This window comes from Echinops telfairi, unplaced genomic scaffold (assembly GCF_000313985.2).
Source record: "Echinops telfairi isolate 266 unplaced genomic scaffold, ASM31398v2 ScPeMD7_9;HRSCAF=40, whole genome shotgun sequence".
Taxonomy (NCBI): Eukaryota; Metazoa; Chordata; class Mammalia; order Afrosoricida; family Tenrecidae; genus Echinops; species Echinops telfairi.
Genome location: NW_022103906.1, coordinates 11938033 through 11965026, shown reverse-complemented (window position 1 = coordinate 11965026; position 26994 = coordinate 11938033). Strand labels below are relative to the sequence as shown.

At 42.7% G+C, this 26994-nt stretch overlaps 2 protein-coding genes across 2 annotated transcripts in view; one reads left to right on the top strand and one right to left on the bottom strand.

The window, feature by feature from the left end:
- The window catches only part of DEFB105B (defensin beta 105B), a 5647-nt gene extending 5133 nt beyond the window's left edge, over nucleotides 1-514 (bottom strand). Inside the window, exons 1-2 of the mRNA XM_030884643.1 lie at nucleotides 445-514; nucleotides 48-89 (exon numbers count right to left, since the gene is read on the bottom strand). Of these exons, the coding sequence (XP_030740503.1) occupies nucleotides 48-89; nucleotides 445-514 (112 nt within the window). The remainder of the gene's footprint in view (nucleotides 1-47; nucleotides 90-444) is intronic.
- Nucleotides 515-8688: 8174 nt separating this feature from the next.
- DEFB106B (defensin beta 106B) lies at nucleotides 8689-11901 on the top strand. Its single transcript, XM_030884641.1, has 2 exons — nucleotides 8689-8737; nucleotides 11747-11901. The coding sequence occupies exons 1-2, from the start codon at nucleotides 8689-8691 to the stop codon at nucleotides 11899-11901; spliced, it is 204 nt and encodes a 67-aa protein (XP_030740501.1).
- Nucleotides 11902-26994: the final 15093 nt, after the last annotated feature.

The window sequence follows — 26994 nt, the reverse complement described above, 5'->3', positions numbered from 1 at the left end:
GATTAAAAAAAAAAAAGAACAAACTATATAGAAGAGATTTCACTTACCTGCTGGAAACTGCTGGACATACTCAAGCCCTGCCTTGCACCCTAAATTCAAAACAACATACATTTTGGATATTAAAACCAGTGCTGCAAATGACACTGCATACAATAATATTCCCAACCCCACTGTAAACCATTGGGAGTTGAAATACATAGCAGACACAGAAGCTAGGTTGCCATTCTTTTTCTCACCACCAACCAGTAAGACTATGAGGTGTTTTTTGTTTTGTTTTTTTAAATCAGATGCAGTTTGCTCTTGGTGATGCCATTGCAGGTTCAATGCATTTCTATGAGAAATATAGTGAGGAGTTGGCTTTTACACTAAATTTTAGGGTGGTAGATAGCAGAATCATCAAGGTTCATAACCTGCTCCATCATAATTCAACCCATTTTTATTTACCTGATGGAAGATGAGCCAAAATGAAGGAAAAAACAAAGACAAAATAAAACATCTTCCTGCCTGGGGCCATCGCTGAAGGAAGTCTCTTCAGAACAGAGAGTTTTATTGATTGATTTATTTTGAGTGGGTATAGCATTTCATTTATATTTGAAAGTAAAGACATAGGCTCGCGGTCAGTGAGGTGAATCAATAAAGAAAGCACATTGATATGCCCCATTTCCCTGGATCAAAGGCTGATGTCATGGATAGTAACCCTTGGTCCCTTCAGCCTTATATTTTGGAGAGTCTGACTGGTACAGTACAGAGAATACTAGGCCAGGGATCAGAAGACCAGGAATCAAGTCTTGATTCCTCCATACTGATTCGAGGAGTCAGAATCATTCACGTCATCTCTAGCTGCCTCAGTTTTCACATCTATCAAATAAGGACCCCATCATACATTTGTCCTGCTTCTTGTGGTTGTAATCTGACTGAGAAGCAAAATAATTTTGACCACACAGAGAATTCAGAAATCCTAGTAAGTACTCTCGAAGCACTCAATCATGTTGACTACCACTTTACTTCCACCACTTGTCTGCCAGTTGGAAGTATTGTGCTGGCTTGGGTGTTGTTGTGATGCTGGGAGCCATGTCAAACACCAGCAGAACCATCTAAAATGAGCAGGTTTCAGCAGAGTGTCCAGACTAAGAACAGCCTATGCAGAAGGGATAGTTATTCATTTCAGAGGAATTATTCTTAGGTGTCATCAAGTCAGTTCCGACCCATAGCAACCCTACGCACAGCAGAAGGAGATACTCCTTGGTCCTGTGCCAGCCTCACAGCCTATTGCTGCAGTCACGGTGTCAATCCAGCTCAGTGAGGGCACTTCCTCTTTTTCTCTGCCCCTCTACTTTACCAAGCGTGATGTACTTTTCCAGGGACCGCTCTCTCCTGACAGCATGTCCACAGTATGTGGGACGAAGTCTTGTTATACTTGTCTCTTAGGAACATGCCGACTCTACTTCTTCCATGACAGATTTGTCCTTTTGGCAGGCCATGAGACGTTCAATGTTCTTCACTAGCACTACAATTCAAATGCATTGATTGTTCTTTGGTCTTCTTTATTCAATGTCCAACTTTCAGATGCATAGGAGGCAATTCAAAATTCCTTGACTTGAGTCAGGCATACCTTAGTTTTCAAAGTAACTGATCTCCATGCCTTTCAACACTCTAGAGCAGGGGTCCTCAAACTTTTTAAACAGGGGGCCAGTTCACTGTCTCTCAGACCATTGGAGGACCGGACTATAGTTAAAAAAAAACCCCAACACCTATGAACAAATTCCTACGCACAGTGCACATATCTTATTTTGAAGTAAAAAAACAAAACGGGCAAAAACACCCGGCGGGCCGGATAAATGTCCTCAGCGGGCCACATGTAGCCCGTGGGACCCCTGCTCTAGAGAGGTCTTGTGGAGCACATTCACCTAATGAAATGTGTCTTTTGAGTGTTTATTATGAATTCAAATAAGACATAGTAGACTTCAGCTTTTCCATTTTTCATGATGTTACTTATCGGTCCAGTTGTGAGGATTTTGTTCTTCTTCACAGTGAGTCATAATCCATGTTGAAGGCTGTAACCCTTGACCATCTTCAGCAGTGTTTCAATTCTCCTGTCTTTCAGCAGGCAAGGCTGTGTTGTCTTCATACTGCAGCTTGTTAACAAGCCTTCCACCAATCCTGAGGCCTCATTCTTCCCCGTATAATTCAGCTTCTCTGGTGATTTGCTCAGCATGCCAATTGAATAAGTCTGGTGAATGGATACAACCCTGATGCACATTTTTCCTGATTTTAAAACATGTACTATTCTGTTCTGTTTGCACAACTGCCTCTTGATCCATGTACAAGTTCTGGTGAGTGGATACAACCCTGATGCACATTTTTCCTGATTTTAAAACATGTACTATTCTGTTCTGTTTGCACAACTGCCTCTTGATCCATGTACAAGTTCTGCATAAGCACAAATAAATTGTTCTGGAATTCCCATTCTTCTCAAGGCTATCCATAGTTTGTTATAATCCATACAATTGAATACTTTGATATAGTCAATTAAATACATGTAAACATCTTTCTGGTATTATCTGCTTTGATCTAACATCCATCTGACATTAGCAATGATATCTCTTGTTCCATGACCTCTTCTGAATCCAGCCTGAACCTCTGGCAGTTCCCTGTTAATATACTGCTACAATTATTATTGGAAGATCTTTACCAAAAATGTACTTGTATGTGATATTAATGATATTGCTCCATAATTTGAGCATTCTGTTAGCCGCCTTTTTTTTTTGGAATGGGTACAAAATGGATCTCTTTCAATTGGCCTAGTAGCTGGCTTCCAAATTAACTGGCATAGAAGGGTGTGTAGTATTAAATTAAAATGGCACTGGGGAGTGGGGGGGTGGGGTGCCAGCCCCACCCGCTACTAGTACTCACTGGTTCAGTAATACTACTTCTGGGTTCAGTAATGCACAATTGTACGGTTGAGATATATAAGTATTATATTAAAGTCATCGAGAGCATGAGAGATATTACAATAATGCAGTCAGACACATTACATGGTAGCATTGCTCACTTCAGCCCAGCTTGGTGGTCCACGTGGAGAGAGGGGGAAGGGAAGGAGAGCAAGGGAACAAGGGAAAGGGGGAAGAGAGGCGAGTGACCAGGGAGTGAGCAGCAAGGAGGAACCAGGGGGGAGTCAGAGAAGTCAGAGAGGTTTGAGAGCTCTATCTTGCTGACTTGTGCCTTTTGGGGGCATGCCAGCCCACTAATTACAGGTAGACATACGTCACAGGAAGGGGTTACACTATAGGTTACACAGCAATGAGGGGGTGGTCTCTGGGTCTCCATAGGAACCATTATCAGTAGGGTGAAAACTCCGCCTACAGCAGCCTGTCCATTGTCCCCAGAGGCAGGGAGCAGGCCCACCCCTGTGGAGGGATGAGACAACAGTCTGGCAACTGATTACCCTCAGTGGGGGGATGCCTGTGCATCTGACCTCCCCTCACAAGGAGGAGTGCTTCTAGTACTTCATCAGCTTGTTGTAAAATATTCCAATTGGTATTCCATTAATTCCTGGTGCCTATATTTGGCTAGTGCTTTCAGTGAAGAGTAACTATTGATAGGATGGAAAATTGAAAGTTACTTCCTTGTTACAAATACCTTTTTCCAACATGGAGTTCTCCAGATGGAATAGAGTGAAATCAAATTGACTACATCAGGGAGATGACACAACAGAGAAGCTCAATATCGGCAGCTAGAACCACGTCAAGGGCTGTGAGAAAAAAAATCAGTTGTTTATATGTAAGTTCAGGTTGAAGCTGAAGAAAATGAAAAGAAGTCCACGTGAGCCAGAAGATGACATTGAGTCTATGCCACCTGTATTTGGAGAATATCTCAAGAACATATTTGCTGTGTTGAACACTAATGACAGAAGACCCGATGAGCTGTAGGACATCATTCATGTTCTTGATGCAAGTGAGGAAGGAAGCAAAAGGTCATTAAAAAGACAGGAAAGAAAGAAAAGATCAAAGTGGATGTCAAAAGAGATACAGTCACTTGCTCCTAATCATAGAGTAGCTAAGACACATGGAAGAAATGATGAAGTGAAAGAGCTAAACAGAAAAATTTCAAGGGTAGCTCAATCAGATAAAGTCAAGTATTATAAGAAATGAGCATAGCCCTAGTTAGAAAACCAAAAATAAAGAACACACTCAGCATATCTTAAATAGAAGGAACTCACACACACACACACACACACACACACACACACACACACACACACACCAAATCTCAAGTTGCAACATTGTAAGATTCTATGGGAAAATTATTGAAGGTTGCAGGAAGTTTCAAAAGTAGATGAAAAGAATACACAGAATGAATCACTGTCCCATAGAGAACTCATCAACATTGAACGCTTTTGAGAGGTAGTGTATGAGAAAGAACCAATGGTACAGAAGGAAGAAGTCCAAGGTGCCCCAAGGCATAGCCAAGAACAAGGCTCCAGGAATTCAGATGTTAGTATTCATATAATCTAAGAAATGTTACTTTTAAAGAATTTAAAACTATATTTGCCATATTATACATACATGCATGTATACAATTATACATACATATTATGTATGTATACACACATAAACATACTATGATTATAGTTGATGGTAAAAGTTATTAAGAATTTTTTATGATCTGTATTTAAGGAGTGGGGTGTGTGTGTGTGTGTGTGTGTGTGATGACACCATCAGATACTGCACTGGGTCCTATCAATCCAATCAAACTGCATAGTTACCTGTTTCCCTGCCTCCTGGGACCTGGACCTTACTTGATCGTTTCCTTCCTGACCCTTACTGGAATTCATCTACCTGTGGGCAGGGACTTGGGCACGGATAGGACTTGGAAAGAGGTGGTGGTTAGAGCTGAGTTTTACCTGCTCTTTGGTGTACTGCAACAAGGCATGGCAGTGAGCATTACCTTTACAGGTCCACAGTGCCCATGCACAGGTAGGCAATTTATTGGGAATACAATGTCCACTCTGAACCTAGCTTCCTAGCTCATCCAAGGTAGTAACATTTTTGAGAGTCACCCAGTCACTGTGAATTAGGGCTGATTTCTCATGGGAAGAAGCTCTTGCTGGGCCCAGGCATGTTACTTTAGCAACTGGCAGGAAGGTGAACTTGGCAACTTTGGACAGTAAATGTGGGCCATGCACAAATACAGCGTGACGCGCATACAGGTCTGGCCATTCATCACCTCTTAGGGTCTGAATTTTCCCATTTTCCCAGGAATGTCTTTGTGTCTGACCTTGTACATGATGACATAGAACCCGAATCTGAATCCCTTGTCATCAAGTAGATTCCAACTCACAGTGCCCCTCGAGGACAGAGGAAAACTTCTCCATAAGGTTCCCAAGGCTGTCAATCTTCATGGACGAAGGCTGCCTCATCTTTCTCCCGTGGGGCTGCTGGTGAAGTAGAATTCTGACCTTGTAGTTAGGAGCCTCACGTGTAACCCACTATGCCACCAGACTCTTTGCAACATTACTTAGAAAATAAAGAATAGCTTCACAGGTGGAGGGAGGTAGAGAGAGAGATCTTGCCAGAAAGGAAAAAAGATGTATCTTTTGGTAGTTTGAAGAACATGTCTTTCCTGTTTTTTGAACAAAACATTTTCATTTTCTCACTGGACTCAGCAAATTATATAGTTTGTTCAGGCCCGGAGTGAACTTTCAGTCCTTGAAAAATAACGACTGTTTACTCCTTGAAGCACCCTTAAAGCCCCTTGCATGGCTTCCTATTCATAGAATTTACCCAGTCAAATACAATTGTTTGTGGTTTTCAGAATGAGGTGTGAACAGAGGAATTGCTATTCTTTTAGCAATCCGCTATTACTGTAGTTTTCTTCATTCCATCACTTGTTTGTCAGTTAGTCCACTTGTTATGGCTTGTGTGTTGCTGTGATGCTGAGAGCCATGTCACTGGTATTTCCAATGCCCTCACCGTGGCTCAGAGGGAATACATTTCAGTGGAGCTTTCTGACTATGAACAGACTACAAATACAGAATAGTCTGTCCACTTCAGAGGAACTAGCCACTGAAACCTCAAACACTCAAACATCAAAACACTGTCGTGCTACTGAAGATCTAAAGGAGAAATCAGCCCTTGAAAAGGACATCATGCGTGGTAAAGTGGAGCGGCAGTGAATAAATGGAAGACCTTCAACCAGATGGATGGACATGATAGCTGCAACAGTGGACGCAGACATTTGTGAGGATGGCTCAGCAGACAGTGTTTTGTTCTGTTGTATGTAGTGTCACTATGAGTCGGAACTAACTCAATGCACCTAACAACAGCACCACCCACCATGCTTTGTTTTTCTGAATTGGTCATTCATGAGTATGTCGGCAAGACATTATAAATCCTGAGTTGAAATGAGAATCCAAATGAAAAGAAGTTTAAAGTCAGGGTGTTCCTCTAAGGAAAGATCCTTCTTTGTCTCTTTCATCTTGTAGTAGCCAGAAAGCCTTAAAGTTTCTAGGTTTTTAGGTTCATGTGCATCCTTTGTAATCAGATAGATCTGCCTTGTCTCTGTGCATGCATCTCTATGTGCCTATGCTACTGTTTCTATAACTCAGAAGTGATTAGTTTTAGGATACACCCTACCCTGATATGACCTCAACTGACTGATTAGTTACATTACATTACATGACATTATAGAAAGTGGTTTCATTGCATTATATCCTATTACTTCTATGGATATAATGAAAAAGCCCATCAATGTCATAGAGTTGATTCTGACTCATAGGGACCCTATAATTTAAGCTTCACTTTACTGAGAGATGAGTAACTACATGTGATTCTGGCCGATAAACACATGTAGGATTAATTGAAGGGCAGAGAGATAAATGGCTTGGTTAGCCTTGCCTTTCTAGTTTTGGAGTCTCTTCCTTTGTGATGGTCGGACCAGGGTGCAGCTGACTTAGCTGGTTCCCTTCTTCAGCTGGCAACTTACTTCCTGGAAGACATCCCTGAGGAGAAGCTGCATGGACCTACCCCGATGCAGCCCTGGGTGCTGGAGCAGCCGTGTGGAGACCCCTGCCAGCGCTGAGATGCTTACACATTCACTGACTCAGCTTTCCTGCTGCAGTTGGTGTCACTGTGTGTGTTTTGTGAGATAGAGGAGGACTTTGTGGATTGGTGTTGGACATATGGGTTAATGTTGTGTGGGCTTGGGCAGCACTGGGTTGGGATGTTTTCTTGATATGCACTTAACCTTTATATAACCCTCTCTCTTATATATATGAGTTTCTGTGGATTTGTTTTTCTAAAGTACCCAGACTTGCACAACGCATAACATGTATTATCTGGCATCATCCTGTTAAAAGAAAAAGGTGCTCCTTCTTATTGTATTTATTTTCAATCATTTATTGATATCAGAATGGCATAAAAAAGTAAACTAATGATCTTGTCCAGATCATTCAAAAGTCATGTTTTCAATAACACAAAATTATTTGTTTGTTTTTTTTTGGGGGGAGCTTATTTATTTATTTAATTGAGCAATACTTTTAAAGAAACTTTGACTTTTAGTAATATTTTAGTAATTTGGTGAATAGGAAGTTTCACATCACATATCTTATGTTTTCTTAAAGAGGGACATTCCATATTCTATCTTACAAGGGAGAAAAAAAATAAATAAAAACACCGATCTCACTGCCGGCATGGAGTTGATTTCGATTCATAGCATTCCTGTAGGACAGGATAAAACTGTCCATGAGTCTCTGAGACACGAGCTGCTTATGGGTGTAGAAAGCTCTGTCTTTATCTCTGCTGGGTTTTTGAAACTGAGACCTTGCTGTTAACAACCCAATGCTTAACCACTTTGCCATAACAGAGCCGTATGCAATAATATGGATACTTCAGATTTCATTGTACCCACTTATTCAATTTACTGTAAATTAGGAGAACAAACTCATTAAATTAATGGGAGACTGTAATGTGTGGAGCATATTTTTTCTTTTCCACTGAGGTGGAATTGCACTGCTAAAGGCACTGCTCTGGTTTAGGATTTCTAAAAATATTTAGATTTATATACATAGTTCTGCAATTAAAACATTATAAATTAGTATATATGACATGAGACGATGTGCATTACAGTGGACAGTGGGAGTCACATTGTTTTAAAATAACAACAACCAAAATATGTTTGGGTTAAGCAACATGGCGAGTTCACACAGCTCAGAAATAGTGGAGCCGGGCATTCAAACTTCGTCTGACTCCAGTGCACCAGCTTTTAGTCAGCACCTTCAAAAGATTATGTAATTACCCTAATTTCTTGTATACGAGTAGCCGGATATATATCATTTTTTTATATACGAGTAGCCTGATACATTTTTATATATGAGTATCCTGATACATATCAGGTTTAGAAATCCAAATGACCTGACTTTGCTCTTTCTGACTCATATCTCTACACTGGGTGCTTACTTTCCTCCACTTCATCCATATTGTCCTTGGGAACTTTCCAGAAGCAGAACGAGGGACATACTGAGTGACACCCACTGAGGTCTGTGGGTTCTACTCAGCAGAGCATGACAATGTTTTTATTTGATAAGCTTTACTGATCAAGATGATCGTTTGGTATAGAAAAAATTATAAATGTGGGTGTTTGTTGCCTTTTCTCATGGACCCTGTGCTGTCGTCTCAGGACCCTCCAATCATGCGGACCTTTCTCTTTCTTTTTGCTGTTTTCTTCTTTCTGGCCCCAGGTAAAATGAACATCTTTGCAGGAAATGGTATTTGAGATGATGGCCCAGAGAGAGGGTCTGCCTTACTGAGCATCCAGGAGTGATGAGCCCTTGGCAAAGCAGGGCAACAGGCCCTGGAGACTCTGCGGGGGCACATTTGCCACAGTTAGCATCTTCGTCCTAGTAGTCCATAAATCATGTGGAGTTTCCATTATTTTCTAGGATGGGATGCTTTTGTAAATTTGACTTGTTGTGAGTTTGGATAAACAAAGAATTACCTTTTTTTCTAGCCTTATGCTCATCAGGAGAGAGAGAGAGAGAGAGAGAGAGAGAGAGAGAGAGAGAGAGTTGTAAAAGCCAGTGTAATAGCTTAAGGGCTATTAAAAAATAACTGTGGGAAGATTAAGGCAGGGAAGTGAAAGAAACTGAGATATTAAAGATGGAAGAGAAAGAAATGGAGCTTAGAACTGGCTATGTATTTAATGAACACTCCATCTGTGATCATCGTGATATTTGGTGATAAATAAAAATTAAAATGGCATTCTGTAACCACATGCTAGAAGCTATTATATGAGAAAAACTTCACTAAAAATACCTGTGTAGTTCTCTTTGAAGGACAGTCCCAATATAATGATATGCAGAGGTGTTCCTCCCCCTTTTTTTGTCCAGAAAGCCCATTTTATGGAGGTAGAAATTGAAATTGAGGCTAAACAATCTATTCAAACTCATCTGGATCTAGTGAGGAAGGAGTGAGGCAGGATTAAGCCTGACTCTGTTTTTCACAATGAAGGAGTTTAAGATGACCTGCCCTTTTCAAAACTCCCCTCACTTTCTGTTATTCCCAGGAACATCCAATTGCTTCAGTTGGCTCTTACCTCAGACTGACGTCTGAGATCAGTCTGATTCCACTTTCCAGAGATTTAAAGAAAGGGCTATCAGGAGCCATAATGAGCCCAAATTTGTGCTGGATGTAAAACCCTAAGCTCCCTGCCATTGAGTCAATTCCAGCACCTAGGACAGGGTATAAATGCTTCAGTAGGTTTCCCAGACTGTAACTCTTTTATTTATTTATAATGTTTTATGTTTTTAAAATTAATACATATAACATATCATTCCATATTTCGATCACACCAAAGAGAATTGCATGATTGCCACCACAATCAGTATCCCATGACTCTTTACGGGAGTAGAAAGCCTCATCTTTCTTTCTCAGAGTGTCTGGTTTCAAACTTCTGACTTTGCAGTTAGCAGCCCAGTGTATAATCCACTAAGACACTGATGCTAGTGAGAACCTTCACACCAGTTGTACACGTCTCTGGTCTGTGAAGCATCTGTGTGAACAGAATCTTTCCCAAAGATCTGAGATCTCAGCAGTACAGTGAACCATGCTATGCTCCTCCCACAGGCTTTGACATAAACATGTGGAAATCCACTAGAGGTATCTTTTTCAAGTTACTTGTACTTATACAACAACAAGATCATATAATAACTTAACACTACAAAGTTACCTAATGTATCTAAATGAAACTTAGTTATTCATGCACACACACCCACACCCAGACAGAAAGTTCTAGATGATTTCTGTGATGGCACATTGGAGGCTTTGCAGACATAAATGCTCTTTCCCACCCCCAGCCCCCAGATGTTGCCTGGGCCATCCCTGTGGATTGTATGTCCAATTGAATCTTACCCTAGTTAGGGTAAGTTCCAATCTAAGCTAGCCTTACAGCCTTAGGAGAGTAGAGGGTATAGACAACTACAGTGGGGAATAAAACCAACTGAGCTTTAATATTTTGGGAGTGGGGTGGATATTTATGCTTATGAATTTATATATTGGTGCTAGACATTGTTAGTGTTGATGGTAATCCATCTAATTGTAGGTTTTAGATGTATGTGAACCAGGTCATCTTTGTTAATTGACATTAAGTGAGATTTATGTACATTTGCCAATTATGTTACATATCTTCAGATGAGGCAGCACTATCATGTCGATTCTGATCAGGTGTGTTGTCTGATCGTCACTTAATGCAGCGGTTCTTAACATTGCTTCTGATGTAGTCATACAGCCAGACCAAAACGACATGAAAGAAATCTTGGGGTACTATTTACAACTTTCTCCCTTTTCCTGCTTCAAGTCACATGCTGAGCACAACTGTCATTTTTGGTGGAATGTAGAGGAGAAATCAGACTAAACATTCTAAATATTTTTAAATTCCCTACCTGTGATAGTAAGGAATGCTGGTGGCACTGTGGGTGAAGGCTCTGGTTGCTAACGGAAAGATCAGTGGTTCAAACACTCAATTTTCTCCAAGGGAGGAGGAAGAGTCTCAAGCCCTCTGCAGCAGATCTACACCATCCTAGAGACTCGTCATGTGGGAATTGACTTGATATGGGATAGGTTAGGGTTAGTGGTCAATTTGTTTTCTTTCCATAGAAAGCATGATTTCTCTTCACCTCACGAAACGTCCGTGTGTGCCAGAGGACCAGCTTGAACTTGGTTCCATGGGCTTTCAAGAGATGATCGATTTTCCAAGGTGCCTTTGAGTGGGATTGAACCTCCAGCTTCTGATTAGCCACCAAACGTGTTATCCATTTTTGGCTTACACGCGCTTCTTTCTATAGACTTATCTTTTTTTCACTCCAGGCTTGGTTTATCTCCTCAATCTCAAGTCTTGTAGCACATCACCTTCCATGTAGCAATCCTGGAGTATGTGGGGGAGGTGTTTATAGAAACGAGTTGACAATGACCCCAATAGATTTTGATAAAAGAATAATAGCTTCTGTCTCCCCACACCCCCACACAGTCCAACTCAAAATGTTAGGAAATAAATCTGTTCTTGCTAGTCAATCACTCTGTGATTAAAAGAAATATCAGATAGAGATATTTTTCTTAACAGCTCATTTACTAGTTAGAAAAGACAAGGCACTGTGTAAGCTTGTAAATAAGCCTTCAACTAGTTATATGATTGTACCTGGTAATCAGACAATTCTGAGATGAAAATAATCTAGGCGGTTCCTTCTTTTGTGTAGCTGAGAATGGATTCATTAATGAAAAATGCTACTACTTAAAAGGAAAATGTCAATCTTCTTGTGCTAAAAATGAAGAACTTGTTGCGCTCTGCTGGAAGAATGAGAAATGCTGTGTGAAAGTCCAACCGTGTAAGAGGACAGAAGCAGACGACTGAAGACATATCTCCTCAAAGCTATAAGAATGGCCTAGCCCTTCCTCTTCTTTACTCAGACCTCTGGTCTCTACTTTAAGTAGATACCTCAATAAAAAAAATGGTTGTTTATCAGCTTGTCAAGTGCTTCATTTAGAAGGTGGCTATGACCAGCTGACATTGAGAGTTCCCTCTCTTGGTCCAATTTTCCTTGATTCTGAGCTACCATAATTCTTAAAAAGTCATATGCTATTTCTCTAATGGGGAAGCTAGAAAAGACTGTGAATCAGTCAAAGTGGCCTGTGCTCAGACAGTCCACCTCAGCACCCTGTTGAGATAGAAAGATAACTAGCTAGTGGGCTAATAAACCAAGGAGCAATTCCGTTAGGTAAGCTTCTCTATAGTCCATCCATCAAGATCTCTAGTGCATCACAAAGCTGTCTGAATTTATTATCTTGACTTCATACTCTAATTGGGGCCAGTTAATCATGTCTCTCATATTTTCCCCGTATTCTCAAGTCTAGGATCTAATTTGTTGATCAGTAGAGGTGTTATAAACATCCCTGTGATGGTCAGTAGCACCAGCTACTTGGCTCTAGATCTTATACTGATTACCTAGACCCTTCAGACCTAAGGAATTGGCCAGTTGTTGTTGTTAGGTGCCCTTGAGTCAGTTCAGATTCACAGCAGCTCTATTTACAACAGAACAAAACCCTGCCCAGCTCTGGGGCGTCCTCACACCCCATCCGTGCAGCCACTGTGTGAATCCATCGTGTCCAGGGTCTTTTCTCTTTTTCCCTGCCATTCTACTTGTAGAAGGTAGGATGCAGATTATTGGCATTGTGAACTATTTATACCCGTGGACTATGATGTCCGCTGAGGCTATGGTTCTGATTGGCCAGTAACTTTGGTCATGAGTGCAGTTGCAAGTCAAAGCAGGTAGACTGTTCACATCTTTCTTCAAGAGACTATCTGCGACTGAGAATGCAGTTACCTGACAGCAAGTACCTAGTGCACCTTTGCATCTTCCACAGCATGTCCTTTCCACTGGAGAGTGATAGGCATCAGGACTGACTGGATGACAGTTTTGAATGATCCCAAGACACAAAGCTAATGGAAACAGAAAACTCAAGTCAAAGATCCCTCTAGAAAGAAACCAGTGCCGTGGAATTAACTCTGACTCACAGTGACACCCGTGGGTTTCAGAGACGAATTGTGCTCCGGGGAGTTTTCATGACCGTGGCCTTTGACAAACAGATTGCGAGTCTTTTCCTTGGCCGGACCTTGGGATGGGTTTGCATGGCCAATCACTCATTGGTGCTTAATAGTTTGTGACATTCGAAGGATGTTAATGCCAAGCTCTAGAAGGAAGGGGATAGTCATGCTGGGGTCATCATTGCATATCTGGGGGTGTTCAGGTCTGTGCCAGGAAAACGCTTAGGGAAAGCAGGATGTGGGCACAAGTGGAAAGGAGTAGGTATGTGTGGCCTATAATCAATGGTCTGCTCTTCATCTCTTGCTGTTCTTTTGGAAACTTTGGCACTCACCCACATTCAGCTCCACAAACTGGTGCCCATCAGGTCTGGAAATGGGTGTGCATAGTGTGTCTGGATAGGTGTAGTGCCATTTGTTTTACCCTGGAATTTATTGATTGCGTAGGCTGCATTTTTCAGTGTGCAAAACGAATCCCCAACCTATCTTCTCCATTTTGCATTCACTTTGTTCAGATTGTACTACACACAAAGTGGGGCTTGGTCCTAGATTTATCGTGAAGGAGCCAAGGAAGCCCAGTCGTTATGCACTAACTGTTAATTGAAATCTCACCGGTTCAAACTCACTAACTGCTCCGTGGGAGAAAGACTTGGCAGTCTATTTCTATTAGGATCACAGGCTTCAAATCTTTTGAGAGCAATTCCACTCTGTTCCTCAGGGTCATTATGAGTTAGAATGGATTCAACAAAGAAAGTCTTAGATTATTTTTGTTTGGGCTCATTTGGGTTCAGTTTTGCCACTAAGCTGTTGTGTGATTTTAAGCTAATAATTATCCTTTGCTTATTTTCCTTAATTTCCCAAGTCTAAAACAAGATGGCTGGACTAGTTGACCCTCCAAGCTCCGCTTCAAATGGTCATACTAGCATTTTGATATCCAGAGTCTTTTCTTAGTTAATTGTGCTTCTAGCCTAATTTCTAAATTTCCTTCTCCATGAGCTCCCACACGTGCCTTCTTTTCCTTCTCTGGCTCCAAGCTGCCCAGCGGCTGTCTGCACACATGCCAGAAGTCCCACCCAAGGTATGCACAAGATAGCCACACAACCATCGTACACAATGCTTGTGCTTGCTTCACTTCTTTCTCTTTTATCTTCTGTTTAGACCACCCGGGCTTGCTTTCAAGCGGAGGTTGCAGCTAAAGCAGACTTTTCCGCCAATCACTGCTGAACACATTACTCTGTCACACAGCATTTTTCATCCTCACCTGCGCCCTGGACAAGGAGCACTCACATACAGGTGTTAGAGACAACAAAAACCTTGGTGTAGGATAAACTAGTGTGAGTTAGCACTCAACTTCTGCTTTGTTGAAAATACAGAGGTGGGGAAGAAAGAGAAGGGTCTTAGGGTTCACATGAAATGAGGATACTTGAGCCTTGGACCTCAGCAAAGAAGGCCATAGACAGCCACAATTATTATCAATCATTACCCAATGTTCTCCCATTACCTTCCCCCAAATCTAATTCCCTGACAAATGCAGAGAGATATCCCTCCATAGAACAACCACAAGGAGAATTCCCTGCAGAGGGATGCTATTTTGTTTGACTTACCGTGTAGTTTCCACTTCTACCATCAACCTTATTTCTGAGTCTGCTGGAATTTCTGTAACATGCTACCAGTTTAGCTCATAAGACAGCTGGTGGTTTACAGGACTGCTTTTGACCTCGGATAGTATATCCTGAGACTTTGAGAGAAAAACCCCGTAACTCCCGTGATGATTGCCTACTGGTCTAGACAAGGATCGAATCATTAGCATTCTGCCAAGGCCCACACCCTTCTCTCTTTCTCTCTGGCCCACATCCTTCTCAATCAGACCAGCACTCTGTTGCCAGAGCTAGTAGTCCTTTACCTCAACCGTGTGCTGCACTATTGTGGTTGAGCCAACCAATGGATCATGCTGCCTTGCATGGTTGCATCGCTAGAGCTTGAGGTTCCATTGAGACGTACTTTGCCACACTTCTTGAGGATCCATCTAGACCCCGCTTTGCTAAGGTCCCACACTACTGGCCTCTGCTGCACCTCAACTTCTCATCTTCCTGCTGTTGCTGCCCCGCCCTGCTTATCTTGCCTAAGGGCAGACTCTACTGTCGGCTTCCTTGATGTTGGACTAGCTGCCCATGTGACTTGAAGGACCTTCAGGATATTAACTGTTCCAGGAAAGTGAGTTGAACTGAGCTCACTGTGGACATGTATGGACTAAGTAGCTGTTATATTTCTTCTTGCTACATAAACCTATCCTTTTATATACATGTACTCATAAGTGTCCTGGTTTTGTTTCTCTAGAGAACCCGGCCTAACACAATTATGAATGAATAAAATGGTACCTAGAGGAAAATAGTTTGGGGATGTATCTCCAGGTAAGGCAGAAATGAGGAGGAGAATTTCTCTGACACCTTGGCATGTAGGTTGAGAGCTGAAGGTTCAAAGAAGCCATTCAAGGGAAGTGGAGACAGTGTGTCACCGCGGGGTGGGGTTGGGATGTCAGAGTGAATGACACCAAAATGACCCCACGGTTCACTGCTTCTTTGGAGTGGCAAGGCTAGTGGGCTAAACTGTTGCCGGGATTTTAAGAAAGAACATGACACGGATCAATGTGTCGTCTTCTTTAAAAATCACGTTGAAGGGGGGTTAGATGGTCAAGCCAATCAAGTGGGAGAGTGGATAAGGGTTGTGAGTGTGAGGAAACCCAGTCATATATATCAACCACCTTGACTCCTTAGCATCCCTTTAATAATTTCAGTCATTTCCTTGAAAAACAAAACAAAGCCAAAATCTGCAGAGAAAGTCTTGCCTTCTGGGCCGCGGGCACAATTATTTACACCGACTGTTTCCGTTCTCTAGTGAGAAGCCTCAGTAAGGACAACGTGGTTTGTGGTTATGGAACAGCTCTTTGCCGGAGGACGTGTGAAAAGAATGAAAACATCATTGGAAAATGCTTCAATGCCTCTGCATGTTGTTTGAAAAAGTGGGGTGTGCATCCGCTGAATAAAAGTCTTTGCAAAGCCAACTGCAGAGTGACCACCCCAAGCCCACCAGCTGCTCAGTAGGAGAAAGTGGAATCCATCTTCATCCATAAAGGTTTCCAGTCTCTCCAAAGGCTTACCACTTCAAAGTTAGCAAGAGGAAGATGAGATGGACGACTCTCGTTGAGCCTCACAATCTCTGAACCGATAGGAGTTTTGCTCTGGCCCATAGGGTTACTGTGAGTTGCTGGCACTGGGTTTGGTTTTGGACCCTAGAGCAGCGGGGAGCAGGAAGTTTGTGCATCTCTTTGGGAGGATGTTGCACTTAGAGCATCCCCAAATGCAACCATGCATTCAATTTATGAACAAAGCTTTTTCTGAGAAGTGCAAAACCATCGTCAGCAATCACAACAGAACTGTTCTAAGTAAGCCCTAACTACCACACTCACTTGATCGGGGAGGACAAGGCAGGCTGAAGCGCCGATTTCCACACTGCAGAACCTGGGCTGGAAGCCTCTGACCCTCCATCAGCATAAGTGAAACATCAAAAAATGTTTTTTGTTCGAACGGAATTAATATAGCTTGACAGCATTGTTTTCACTTTCTGATTAAAAGGTCTACTCCGTAGTTATATAGGTAGGTCATTGTTGTGAATTAGAAATGGAAAAAAACAAAACCCAAAGCCAATATTAAGTAATTTGTTAAGTAATTATATGTAAAAACCTAGAGCTCAGGCGAGAAAAATAAAAGAGATGATATGTGAGAAAAAGGTTGGCAAATGTGATTAAATCTGGTTCCCAGGGGTGTGTGGGAGAGAGAGGAAAGTGAGTGATTGTTCAAGGTGACCTTGAATTCTTAAGGAAGATGGAAAATTTGGAAATGAATTGTGGTGGCAGTTTCAAAACAAAGAGAAAGTCGAGAAAGTCTGTAAATTGCACATGTAAAAAGATTAGAATTGAAAATGTTTTGTTGTTTAGAAATTTACCGAAATTTGAAAAAAAAAATCTATCACACAAGGAACACTCCCCCAATACTGGTAAGATCAAAGAAAATACAATGATCACAGAGGGAAAATTCCCCCAATACTGATATATATTCTATATATGTGTGTCAACATTTCCTAAATGTATCACATATTCCAACTGCCAAGCCATTAATATGCCAGATTCAGATTGTTCAACTATTATTGTAAAGTTTGATCGTACAGCATATATTAGAAAATAAATGTATAAAAATGTTAAGGGTTAATTCAAGTGGGTGTTTGTGGAGTGTTTAATCCAGCAGATGGCAGCAGAGAGGCACTTACAATCTCAAAGAACACTCAGGGTCCAAGCCTCTAAGCCCTAAATATCAAAGTCCTCACTCAGGGAGGTTAACAATGCAGGCTGAAGTGTCAAATTACACACACACACACACACACACACACACACACACACACACACACACATATCAACTATCAGTACTTCTCAGCATTTCCTATAATTAATTCCAGTCATTTTCCTGAAAAGTGTGGAATGAGCTGCACCTGGCTCACGATTCTGAAAACTGGTTGAGAAAGAGGTAAAAAAATCAGAGTGCACTTAAGTGAACATATTAATTTAAAAAAATTGAGGTATTGGCATATCTACATATATTTATATGGCAATACATTGAGGAAGTGGGTGGACTTTGGGCCTTTGCTCAAGCCCTCCCTCAAGGCAAGAAAACTTTGCTCTAACAACCTGGCATTCTGTATGTTGACCTTGTCAACACGATTGCTGAAGACCAAGCGGGTGCATAAGCAAATCTGGTGAAGAACTCTGATGGTGCCCGTCTATCAAAGGATATAGCATCTGGGGTCTTAAAGGCTTGAAGTTAAACAAGCAGAAAAATAACAGGACACCAGCCTGTGTGATCATGAGTTGTCAATGGGATCAGGTAGCAGGCACTAGATGACCCAAAACAAGCAAACAAACAAACAAACAAACAAACAAACAAACAAAAAACCATATTGTTGAGAATGAGGTGGGCCTGAGCAGAGACCCAAAACCCATCTGTAGACAATAGGACATCCCCTCAGAGAAGGGTCACAAGGAAGGGATGAGTCAACCAGGGCTCAGTATAACACTGATGAAACACAAAATATTCCTGTGGTTTTTGAGGCTTCCTCACCCCCCTACTATTATCATGACCTCAGTTCTGCCTCTCAGTTCTGGCTATATCAGAGCATGTACAAATTACAGGTAGAAACTCATGACACATGGAGGGGGCCCATCCAAGTCTTTGGCGTGTACCAAGCAATGTGTGTCCCTTCACACGTACACTGGGAGGCCCTCCGCCAAGACCCAGCTCAAGACTGTGACCAACTAAGACCCTCAACCACAGGGAATGTTGGCTCCATCCTCCAAATCTTCATGACTTTTCAGCAGAGACCTGGGAGCTCAATCTCCTCAGAAAGGTTCAAGGATACCCTAGTCACAGGACACTGGTCATCATAAAGAGGGTGGCTGACCTTGCAGACTGACCAGGCAGCAGGAGAAGGAGCATCATAGAGTGAGCTTCCAGCCCATGGACAGTGATGCAGGATGCGTCCACACGAGGGGCGCTGGGGTAGAGGACGGGGGAAAGACGGGAAGCAAGAGGGAGTTGGGCATCCTCCCAGCAAGGATTCCTATTGGCTGATCCACTTGGAGACCAGTAGGGCCCTTTCAAACTTGGCTTCCATGTTCCTGGGTCCCAACCTGTCTCTCACAGGTCAGCAACCCCCATCACAATGAAGTAGGTGCTGGCCTTGGGACAGATATTGCCTCACCGTAACCAGGTATTCCTCAGAAACTGCCTACTCAGACCCTCGCCCCTCCTTCCCAGGGGACCTGGACACTGAGGACCATCTATGAGCCAGGCTATCATCATGTCTGAGGAGCTACCCCCACCATCAACACCCGGTCACACTGGAGACCGATCCTGCCTTCCAGAGCACACTTAAGGCTGAGGGCAGAGGGGCTCAGCTGTCTTTGGTTGGGTAGCAAGTAGTATGTGACTCCTCACTTGTACTCTAACTCCTGACCGTGGTCCCAGAACTTGTGACGGAGGCCCCATTCAAGATCTCTAAGCCTGTGACCAACTAGGACCACCTTCCAAAAAGAACCTCGGCTCCACCCTCCACGTCCTCCTGACTCTTGAACAGAGTCTGTTGCTCAAGTCCCCCAGAGAGGGTGAAGGAAGCCCCAGCATGCCAGGTGAACCAAACAGAAGGGAAAACCACTGGTGAGGTTTCTCTAAGTAAGGCCATGGCTAAACTCTACCATTTCTGCCCAACGCTTATCAAGAACACAAGCAGCTATAGAGCTTTCCACCAACTACAAAGACAAGGATAAGGGAAGTACACTCAGAGACCACAGAACCTTCTGGCAGTAGTCAACGGCAGCATAGATCGAGGACATCAAGGTATCACAACCTTTGACCAACTGCCAAGAGAAGATATATCAAGGCCATGTAGATGTCACAGAACTTTAAACTGCTTCAAAGACAAGTACACGAGAAAGTCGACGCTAGCCAGAGAACTGAGAAGTTTCCACCATCTATAAAGACAACGATTCACCAAGGCAAGGACATCGGGAGGCCCCCAAGGTCACAGAGTCTTCCTCCAGCTGCAAAGGGAAGTACAGGACATCAAGCTACCACAGAAGCTTCCAGCAGCTGTAAAGACACGGATAGGGGTAACCCTTGAGCGCCTCCTTAGTTACAGTCCTGGCACTAGACACACACATGCACATGCACACACACAGACCCATCAGGTGCACTTGCGTGCACACACGCAAACACAGACACACCCGCCAAAAAGATTCTTATCAACCACACCTACCCACACACATACACGCATATACTCACCAGCACTGTTACTAGCAACACATGCACACACACGCATACACACGTGTAACCAAATACCCAGCAAAAACCCTGCAGGAAGGCTACCACTAGTATGCACACACACACAGATATATACACACAGAGATGCACACAGACATACACACCATCCCCCAGGAGGATTGCCCATACATACAATCATACACCCCCCTTCCTAGGAGGACTGCCAACAAATATACATATGTACCCATAAGAATATCACCTGGTGGATATCACCAGTAAGATTGTCACCAGCCAAATACAAAAGTAGCAAACAGAAACACGGCCAACCGACCCCACGCCCCCCGCAGCCCCCACACACATACCACACACGCCCCACGAGGAAGACTGTCACCACACACATACAGACACACATGTACACATCAGGAGTACTGCCGTCGACCACACACACCTATGCACATTCACCTGTCCACATGTACTCACCATGAACACTGCCACCAGCCTCCCCACCAGACACACACAGATACACATGTCCTCATAAGGAAGGCTGCCACCAGTCCCCCATACAAACACGTACACACACACACATACACACAAACATACCCACCAGGAGGACTGCCACCAGTCACGCGTGCATGCACAAAACAATTCAGCAGAAAGACTGCCGCCAGCCACCCAAACACACAGACATTTACATGCTCACCACTATGCCTGCTAGGAAGACTGATATTGGGGTGCCCCCACCCAGATACACATATACTCACAAGGAAGTCTGCTACCAGTCCCCATACACACATGTACATACACACAGAAACACAGGTACCCATAAGAAGGACTGCCACCAGTTACACACACACATACACATGCACATGCACACATGTACCCACTAGGAGGCCTGCCCACAGCTCCCCTACACACACACACACACACACACACACACACCCATAAGGAACACCACCCACAGTCCCCCATACATACATGTACATACACACAGACACATGGCCCACCAGGAGGACTGCCACCAGCCCCACCTTGTGGGGACATGTACGTGTGTATGTATTCCTGGTAGGTACAGGTATGGGTGAACATGGTGGCAGTTCTCCTGGTAGGTAAATGTACATGTGTATATGTGGTGGCATTATTTCTGGTGGATACATGTATGTGCCATGGAAATATTCTTGGTGTGTGTGTGCACAGGAGCGTGTATGTATGATGACATTCCTCCTGGTGGGTATGTAGATATGTGGGGGCAATACTCCTGGCATGTGTGGTATGTATTTATGCAGTAGTAGCATGTGTGTGTGTGTCTGATGTGTGTATGTCTTGTGAGTTAAAGTTTATTGTGCCAACCTGGCCGATAAACACATGTGGGGTTAATTGAAGGGCGGAGGCATAAATGGCTCAGTGAGCCTCGCCTTTTGAGTTCTTGGGTCTCTTGCTTTGTGATGGTCGGACCAGTTGCCTTAGCCAGTTCCATGCCTCAGCTTGCAAGGCTCACTCCTGCAAGACATCCCCAAGGAGAAGCCACATGGACCTATCCCGATGCAGCCCTGGGTGCTGGAGCAGCCATGTGGAGACCCCTGCCAGCGCTGAGATGCTTACACATTCACTGATTCAGCTTTCCTCCTGCAGTCGGTGTCATAGTGCATGTTTTGTGAGATGGAGGAGGACTTCGTGGCTTGGTGTTGGACCTACGGGCTAATGGGTTAATGTTGGACTTGCGGGCTTGGGCAGCACTGGCTTGGGATGGTTCCTAGATGTGCACTTAACCTTGTTATAAAACTCTCTCTTATACATATGAGTTTCTGTGGATTTGTTTCTTTAATGTACACAGACTAACACAGCTTGTGTTCCGGTCTCCTGGTGGTTACACGTGTGTATGTAAGTGTGTGTGTGGTGGCAATACTCTTGGGGGGGTATGCATGTACATGTGTTTGTGCCTCTGGTGTCAGTCCTCACGGTAAGTGTGTGTGTGTGATGGCAATCCTTCTGGCACGTGTGTGCATGTGTGTGTGTGTGTAGTGGCAGTCTGGGTGAGTGCATTGTGCATCTAGGTATGTGTGTCTTTGTCATTCATCCTGGTATGAGTATGTGGATCTCTGTGTATAATAGCATCATCTTGTGTATGTGTATGTGTGGCTGGTGGCAGTCCCAGAGGGTGTGGGCCTATGTGAGGGAGTTGGGGTGAGTGGCTGAGTGGTGAGGGTCAGAACAGTGCAGGCATGAACATGAAGTGGTTTATAAACATCAGATTAGTTGCTGTTTGGTTAGTTTTGTTCAAAATCAAATAACTCCTGGCCATGCAGAGTCATAGAGACAGGTGAAGAAACCTGCCCAGCCTTTAGCAGGAAGTGACCGGAGAGGCCACAGAAGACTCCAACAGCTAGCTGTGTGGTTACAGGGTGACCCTTGGGGATCCTATTTCTGCAGCCCTCTCAATAGTCACATACATGCACTTGTATCCACCAGAAGGATTGCCCCCAGGCACACACACATGTACACACATACCTACCAGTAATATGTCCAAAGTATATAAGAGGACGTCTTTCCATCCTTACCTCTAAGGAACACTCTGGCTGTACTTTTTCCAAGACATAGAGGTTTATCATTTCAGCAGTCCACATTACTTTGAATATTCTTCACCAGCACCAATACCGAGTTCTAAAATTTCAAAATCAGGTTCTAAATTTAGTGTCTTGCTATGTAAAGCTTTCCCTACTGATCTCTTTCATGATATTATCCTATTCAAGTACTTAAAGTGTGTTCCCATAATTTAGCATTTCCCACCAAATACCCTGAATGCAGTTTTCCAGGAAGATGTATGCACTACATTATAGAATATTATAAATTTTCCAGAAATCATGTATCTTTGTAAATACAGGTCCCTACTGAAAAATTTTCCGAACAGAAGCTTGTTGGAACTCTGCTTTGACAGATACTCTTCATCTTATAGTATTTTGTCCAGAGACTTCCTGAATTTTTCAGCAACTTCAGTATCAGCCCCTCTGGCTTCGCTGGTTACATGCACATTATGTAAAAGCCAGGTCTGCATTTAATGCAATTAAGCTAGCCTTTGAGGCCATTGAGATATCCTGAGTGGCCTTGGCCTTGTTTGCTGGTTTTCCCAAAGCTTTCAGGCTTTTGTTTGGGTCATCAGCAAACTCAGAGGCACCCTTTCTGGATTTGGCCTTCTCTCCAAGTCAGCAGCAGCTGCTCCAGCTCAGGGAATGCCCCTTGCCTCTTCTTTGAGAAAAATATGTATTTTGTACCAGTCTCTCCTTCAGCTGCCTCCCAAATGCCATTTTCATCCTTAATAATTGTTGAAACAGTTGAATGAGATAGTCCTTCCTCACATACTATTTCACTCACTGTCTTTCCATTATCATAAGACTCAATGATCTTCGTATTTATATTTATATTATTTATATTTATAGATAGAGCATGTGCTGGCAAACTAAGGCTTTAGACCCATATCTGGCCCTTTTGGTACATACATGTAGTTCTAAAGTAGAACAAAAGAAAATTAAAGATGCTGTTCAAATAATAGTGATTTCTTTTGTTTGTAAAAATATTTTTATGGCTCTTGAATAATTTTTAAACTGTTGTGAGAGACAGGATCGGCTCTTCCATCTCAAAAGTTTGCACTAGTTTGGTCTAGAGTCTTCCTCAATAGTTCCTTTTTAAATTAAAACTTAATTTCTTTTGCTGTAATACTATTGGGAGTATAAGCAATACAGATGTTACAGTGTAAAAAGCTATAACAACAACATTAAAAATGAACAATTTCTGTTGGTATGAAATACTAAATAAGATCTCACTCTAGGCCTGGTCTACAATTGTGGTAGTTACATAACCCGTTGTCAATTTGAGACTTAAGAGTGAAGGGGTGGGGTTTAGCCTGTTAATCAGTCACAGCTTGATGACTTCATTTGGAGGCACTAAGGAGATAAATAGCTCACTGGAGGTGGGACGCATGCTCACTACCTGCAAGACATTCCTACAGACAAGAAACATGGAGCTATGCTAGAGCTCTGGAGTTGAAGGAGCCATGTACAGCCATGTACAAAGCCCTGCCAGCATTGAGATGTTTTCACTGCCACTGGATCCACAAGATTTTCCACCCACTGGCCTGTGATCTTCCTGCATTCAGCATCATTGCATGGGTTGTGTGAGTTTGAAGAGGAATTTATAGACTGGTATTGGACATATGAGCTAATATGGAACTTAGGTACTTGAACTGGACTGGGCTGGGATTCTTTGTTAATATACAATTACTCTTTTATATAAAACTCTTTCTTGTACACATATGAGTGTCCATGAATTTGTTTCTCTAGTCTACCCAGATTAACACAATTAAATCAGCCTCAGAGTTATAAAATGAAGGCAAAGGTGTAATGATTGGCCACACTGTGGAGTTGTATTGTCCTATATCATTATAGTTAAACATTGCCTAACTTTGTACCCAAAACAACTGACTGGCTCTACCTACATTGCAAACTAGCTTGTTATACACCTGTGTTTTAAACAGAGAACCATAACATTGCACATCTGCAATGAACACCTGAGAATGTGTAATGGCATGGGGGAGCGGGGCGCATATCTGACCTCCTTTGGTTCCCCATTGCCACAAGGCAAAAGTCAGACCAGCCTTCACCCTCCATCTTCCTTTACCCTATTCTGACAGGAACTGTTCTTCCCACAACATTCTACTTCTAGGTTGGGTTTAATTCACTGCAATGGCCACAGAGCACTTTTAGAAAATACCAATTACTAAAGAGGGTGTTTATTAGGGAATCTAGCAGGTTATCAGAATAGAAAAAATTAAGGACACAGTCATTAGTCTACATCAAATCTCTCCGCAGTCATCCTCAGTCAGCAGTCAAGTTTTCCACTCATCCATCCTCTGTGTCTAAGCCTCTTGGCTTCCGCCTCTGTGGACCAGGAAGACTGCCTATAGCTCTGCCTCGCAGTCTGTAGTCTTGGTGCTGCTCCTCTGTTCTCTTTGCCTCAGCTTCGCTTCTCCGTCAGGCTCCTTTGCTCTGCCCCATAACCTCGGTGTCATGGTCTCTGGAGTCTCTGGTCTTGGCCTCTGCTACTTCAGACAGAGATCTTAAACATACTTTTCTTCCAATGGCTATGGGGTTTTTCTCTGGGTCTAAGATAGCTCTTATGCTTAGAGGAATGACTGATGGAGGTGTGGTGCTTGTTTTTCAACAGACTATATGCCCAAGGAAACAAAGAGTGTGGCTTAGTTCATGCCATCTACTAAAGCCAGGACTCACTGCCACCTTAATCTTGTCTATTAGCATAGCAGAGAACTTCCTCCCAAGTGGGGTTGTAACCACAGGTATAGACTCTAGAATTTTAATACATCACATAAGGAATTATGACTGGAAGTGCCATATTAATTGATTACATCTCAAAATGATTCCATTAGCAAAATATGCACTGCAGCATTGCATATATTATTAATTACTGACAATAAAATGTACCCAAAGAGAAAAATAGGTGATTGTCAAGTTCAATTCATCATAATTCAAATATATTATACGTCTGGGATTGCATATATATATCTGTGAAACTCTGAAAACAAGCTGAATATTGCAAACATTATTTAAAATATTACATGTTGTCTAACCATGTAGAAATAGAGGTTTAAAGCAGAAAATCCTTTCAAAAATTATATAATCACTTTAGTATTAAAATTTCAGGAATTCAGAAATTATTTTAGTCATGAAATATTTTGATAAAATATACATTTAAATGAAGTTTTAAAAAACTGTGGTATATGTATTTATAGGGGCCTATTTATTTAAACATGTTTATTATTATTCATGAAACTAACATGTGCTCATCAAACTTCTATTTCTCTGTGGCCTCATCTGGTTTAACTGACTGTGATAGTTATGTTTATGTCAAGTTGGGTGTGTCAGGGTTCTCCGGAGACATGGCATAGCATAGTGTGGTTAGCCCATACTGAGATCTTCAGTGCAGCAATCAAGCAGTTACGGAAAGAAAAGGGTGGAGCATCAACTCCTTAATCTCATCAAGGTCTTAATACAAGTGAGCAAAGTTTCATTTGGCGTGCGAACAGCGCTTGGGGTGGATAGACAGTGTCGGGAAGCTAGCTCACTTCTACTGATGGATCTGGATTCTGCACCTAGGACAATGACCTCCTTTAAAAAAAATTATTTTATTGGGGGCTCGTACAATTTTTATCACAATCCATACATCCATCCATTGTGTCAAGCACATATGCACATTGGCTGTCCTCATCATTCTCAAAACATTTGCCTTCTACTCTAGCCCTAATATCCACTGCCCATTTTCCCCCTCCCCCTGCCCCCTCCCCCTCCCTCATGAACTATCCATAATTCACAGATCATTATTGCTTTGTTATAAGTTATACTATCCGATGTCTTCCCCCGCCCTCTTCTCTGCTGTCCATTCCCCAGGGAGGAGGCAATACGTAGATTGTTGTAATTGGTTCCCCTTTTCTACCCCATACTCCCTCCACCCTCCAGGCATCGTCCCTCTCACCACTGGTCCTGAAGGAGTCATCTGTCCTGGATTCCCTGTGTTTCCAGTTGCTATCTGTACCAATGTACATCCTTCGTTCCAGCCAGATTTGTAAGGTAGAATTGGGATCATGATAGTGGGGGGGGGAGCATTTAAGAACTACAGGAAAGTTATATCTTTCATCGTTGCTACCCTGCACCCTGATTGGTTCATCTCCTCCTCACAACCCTTTAGTAAGGGGGTGTCCAGTTGCCTACCAATGGGCTTTGAGTCTCCACTCTGCTCTCACCCACCTTTGCAATGATATGATTTTTTGTTCTTTGATGCTTGATACCTGATCCCTTCGACAGCTCGTGGTCACACAGGCTGGTGTGCTTCTTCCATGTGGGCTTTGTTGCTTCTGAGCTAGTTGGCCGCTTGCTTATCTTCAAGCCTTTAAGACCTCAGACGCTATATCTTTTGATAACCGGGCACCATCAGCTTTCTTCACCACATTTGCTTATGTTCACCTTTTTCTTCAGCA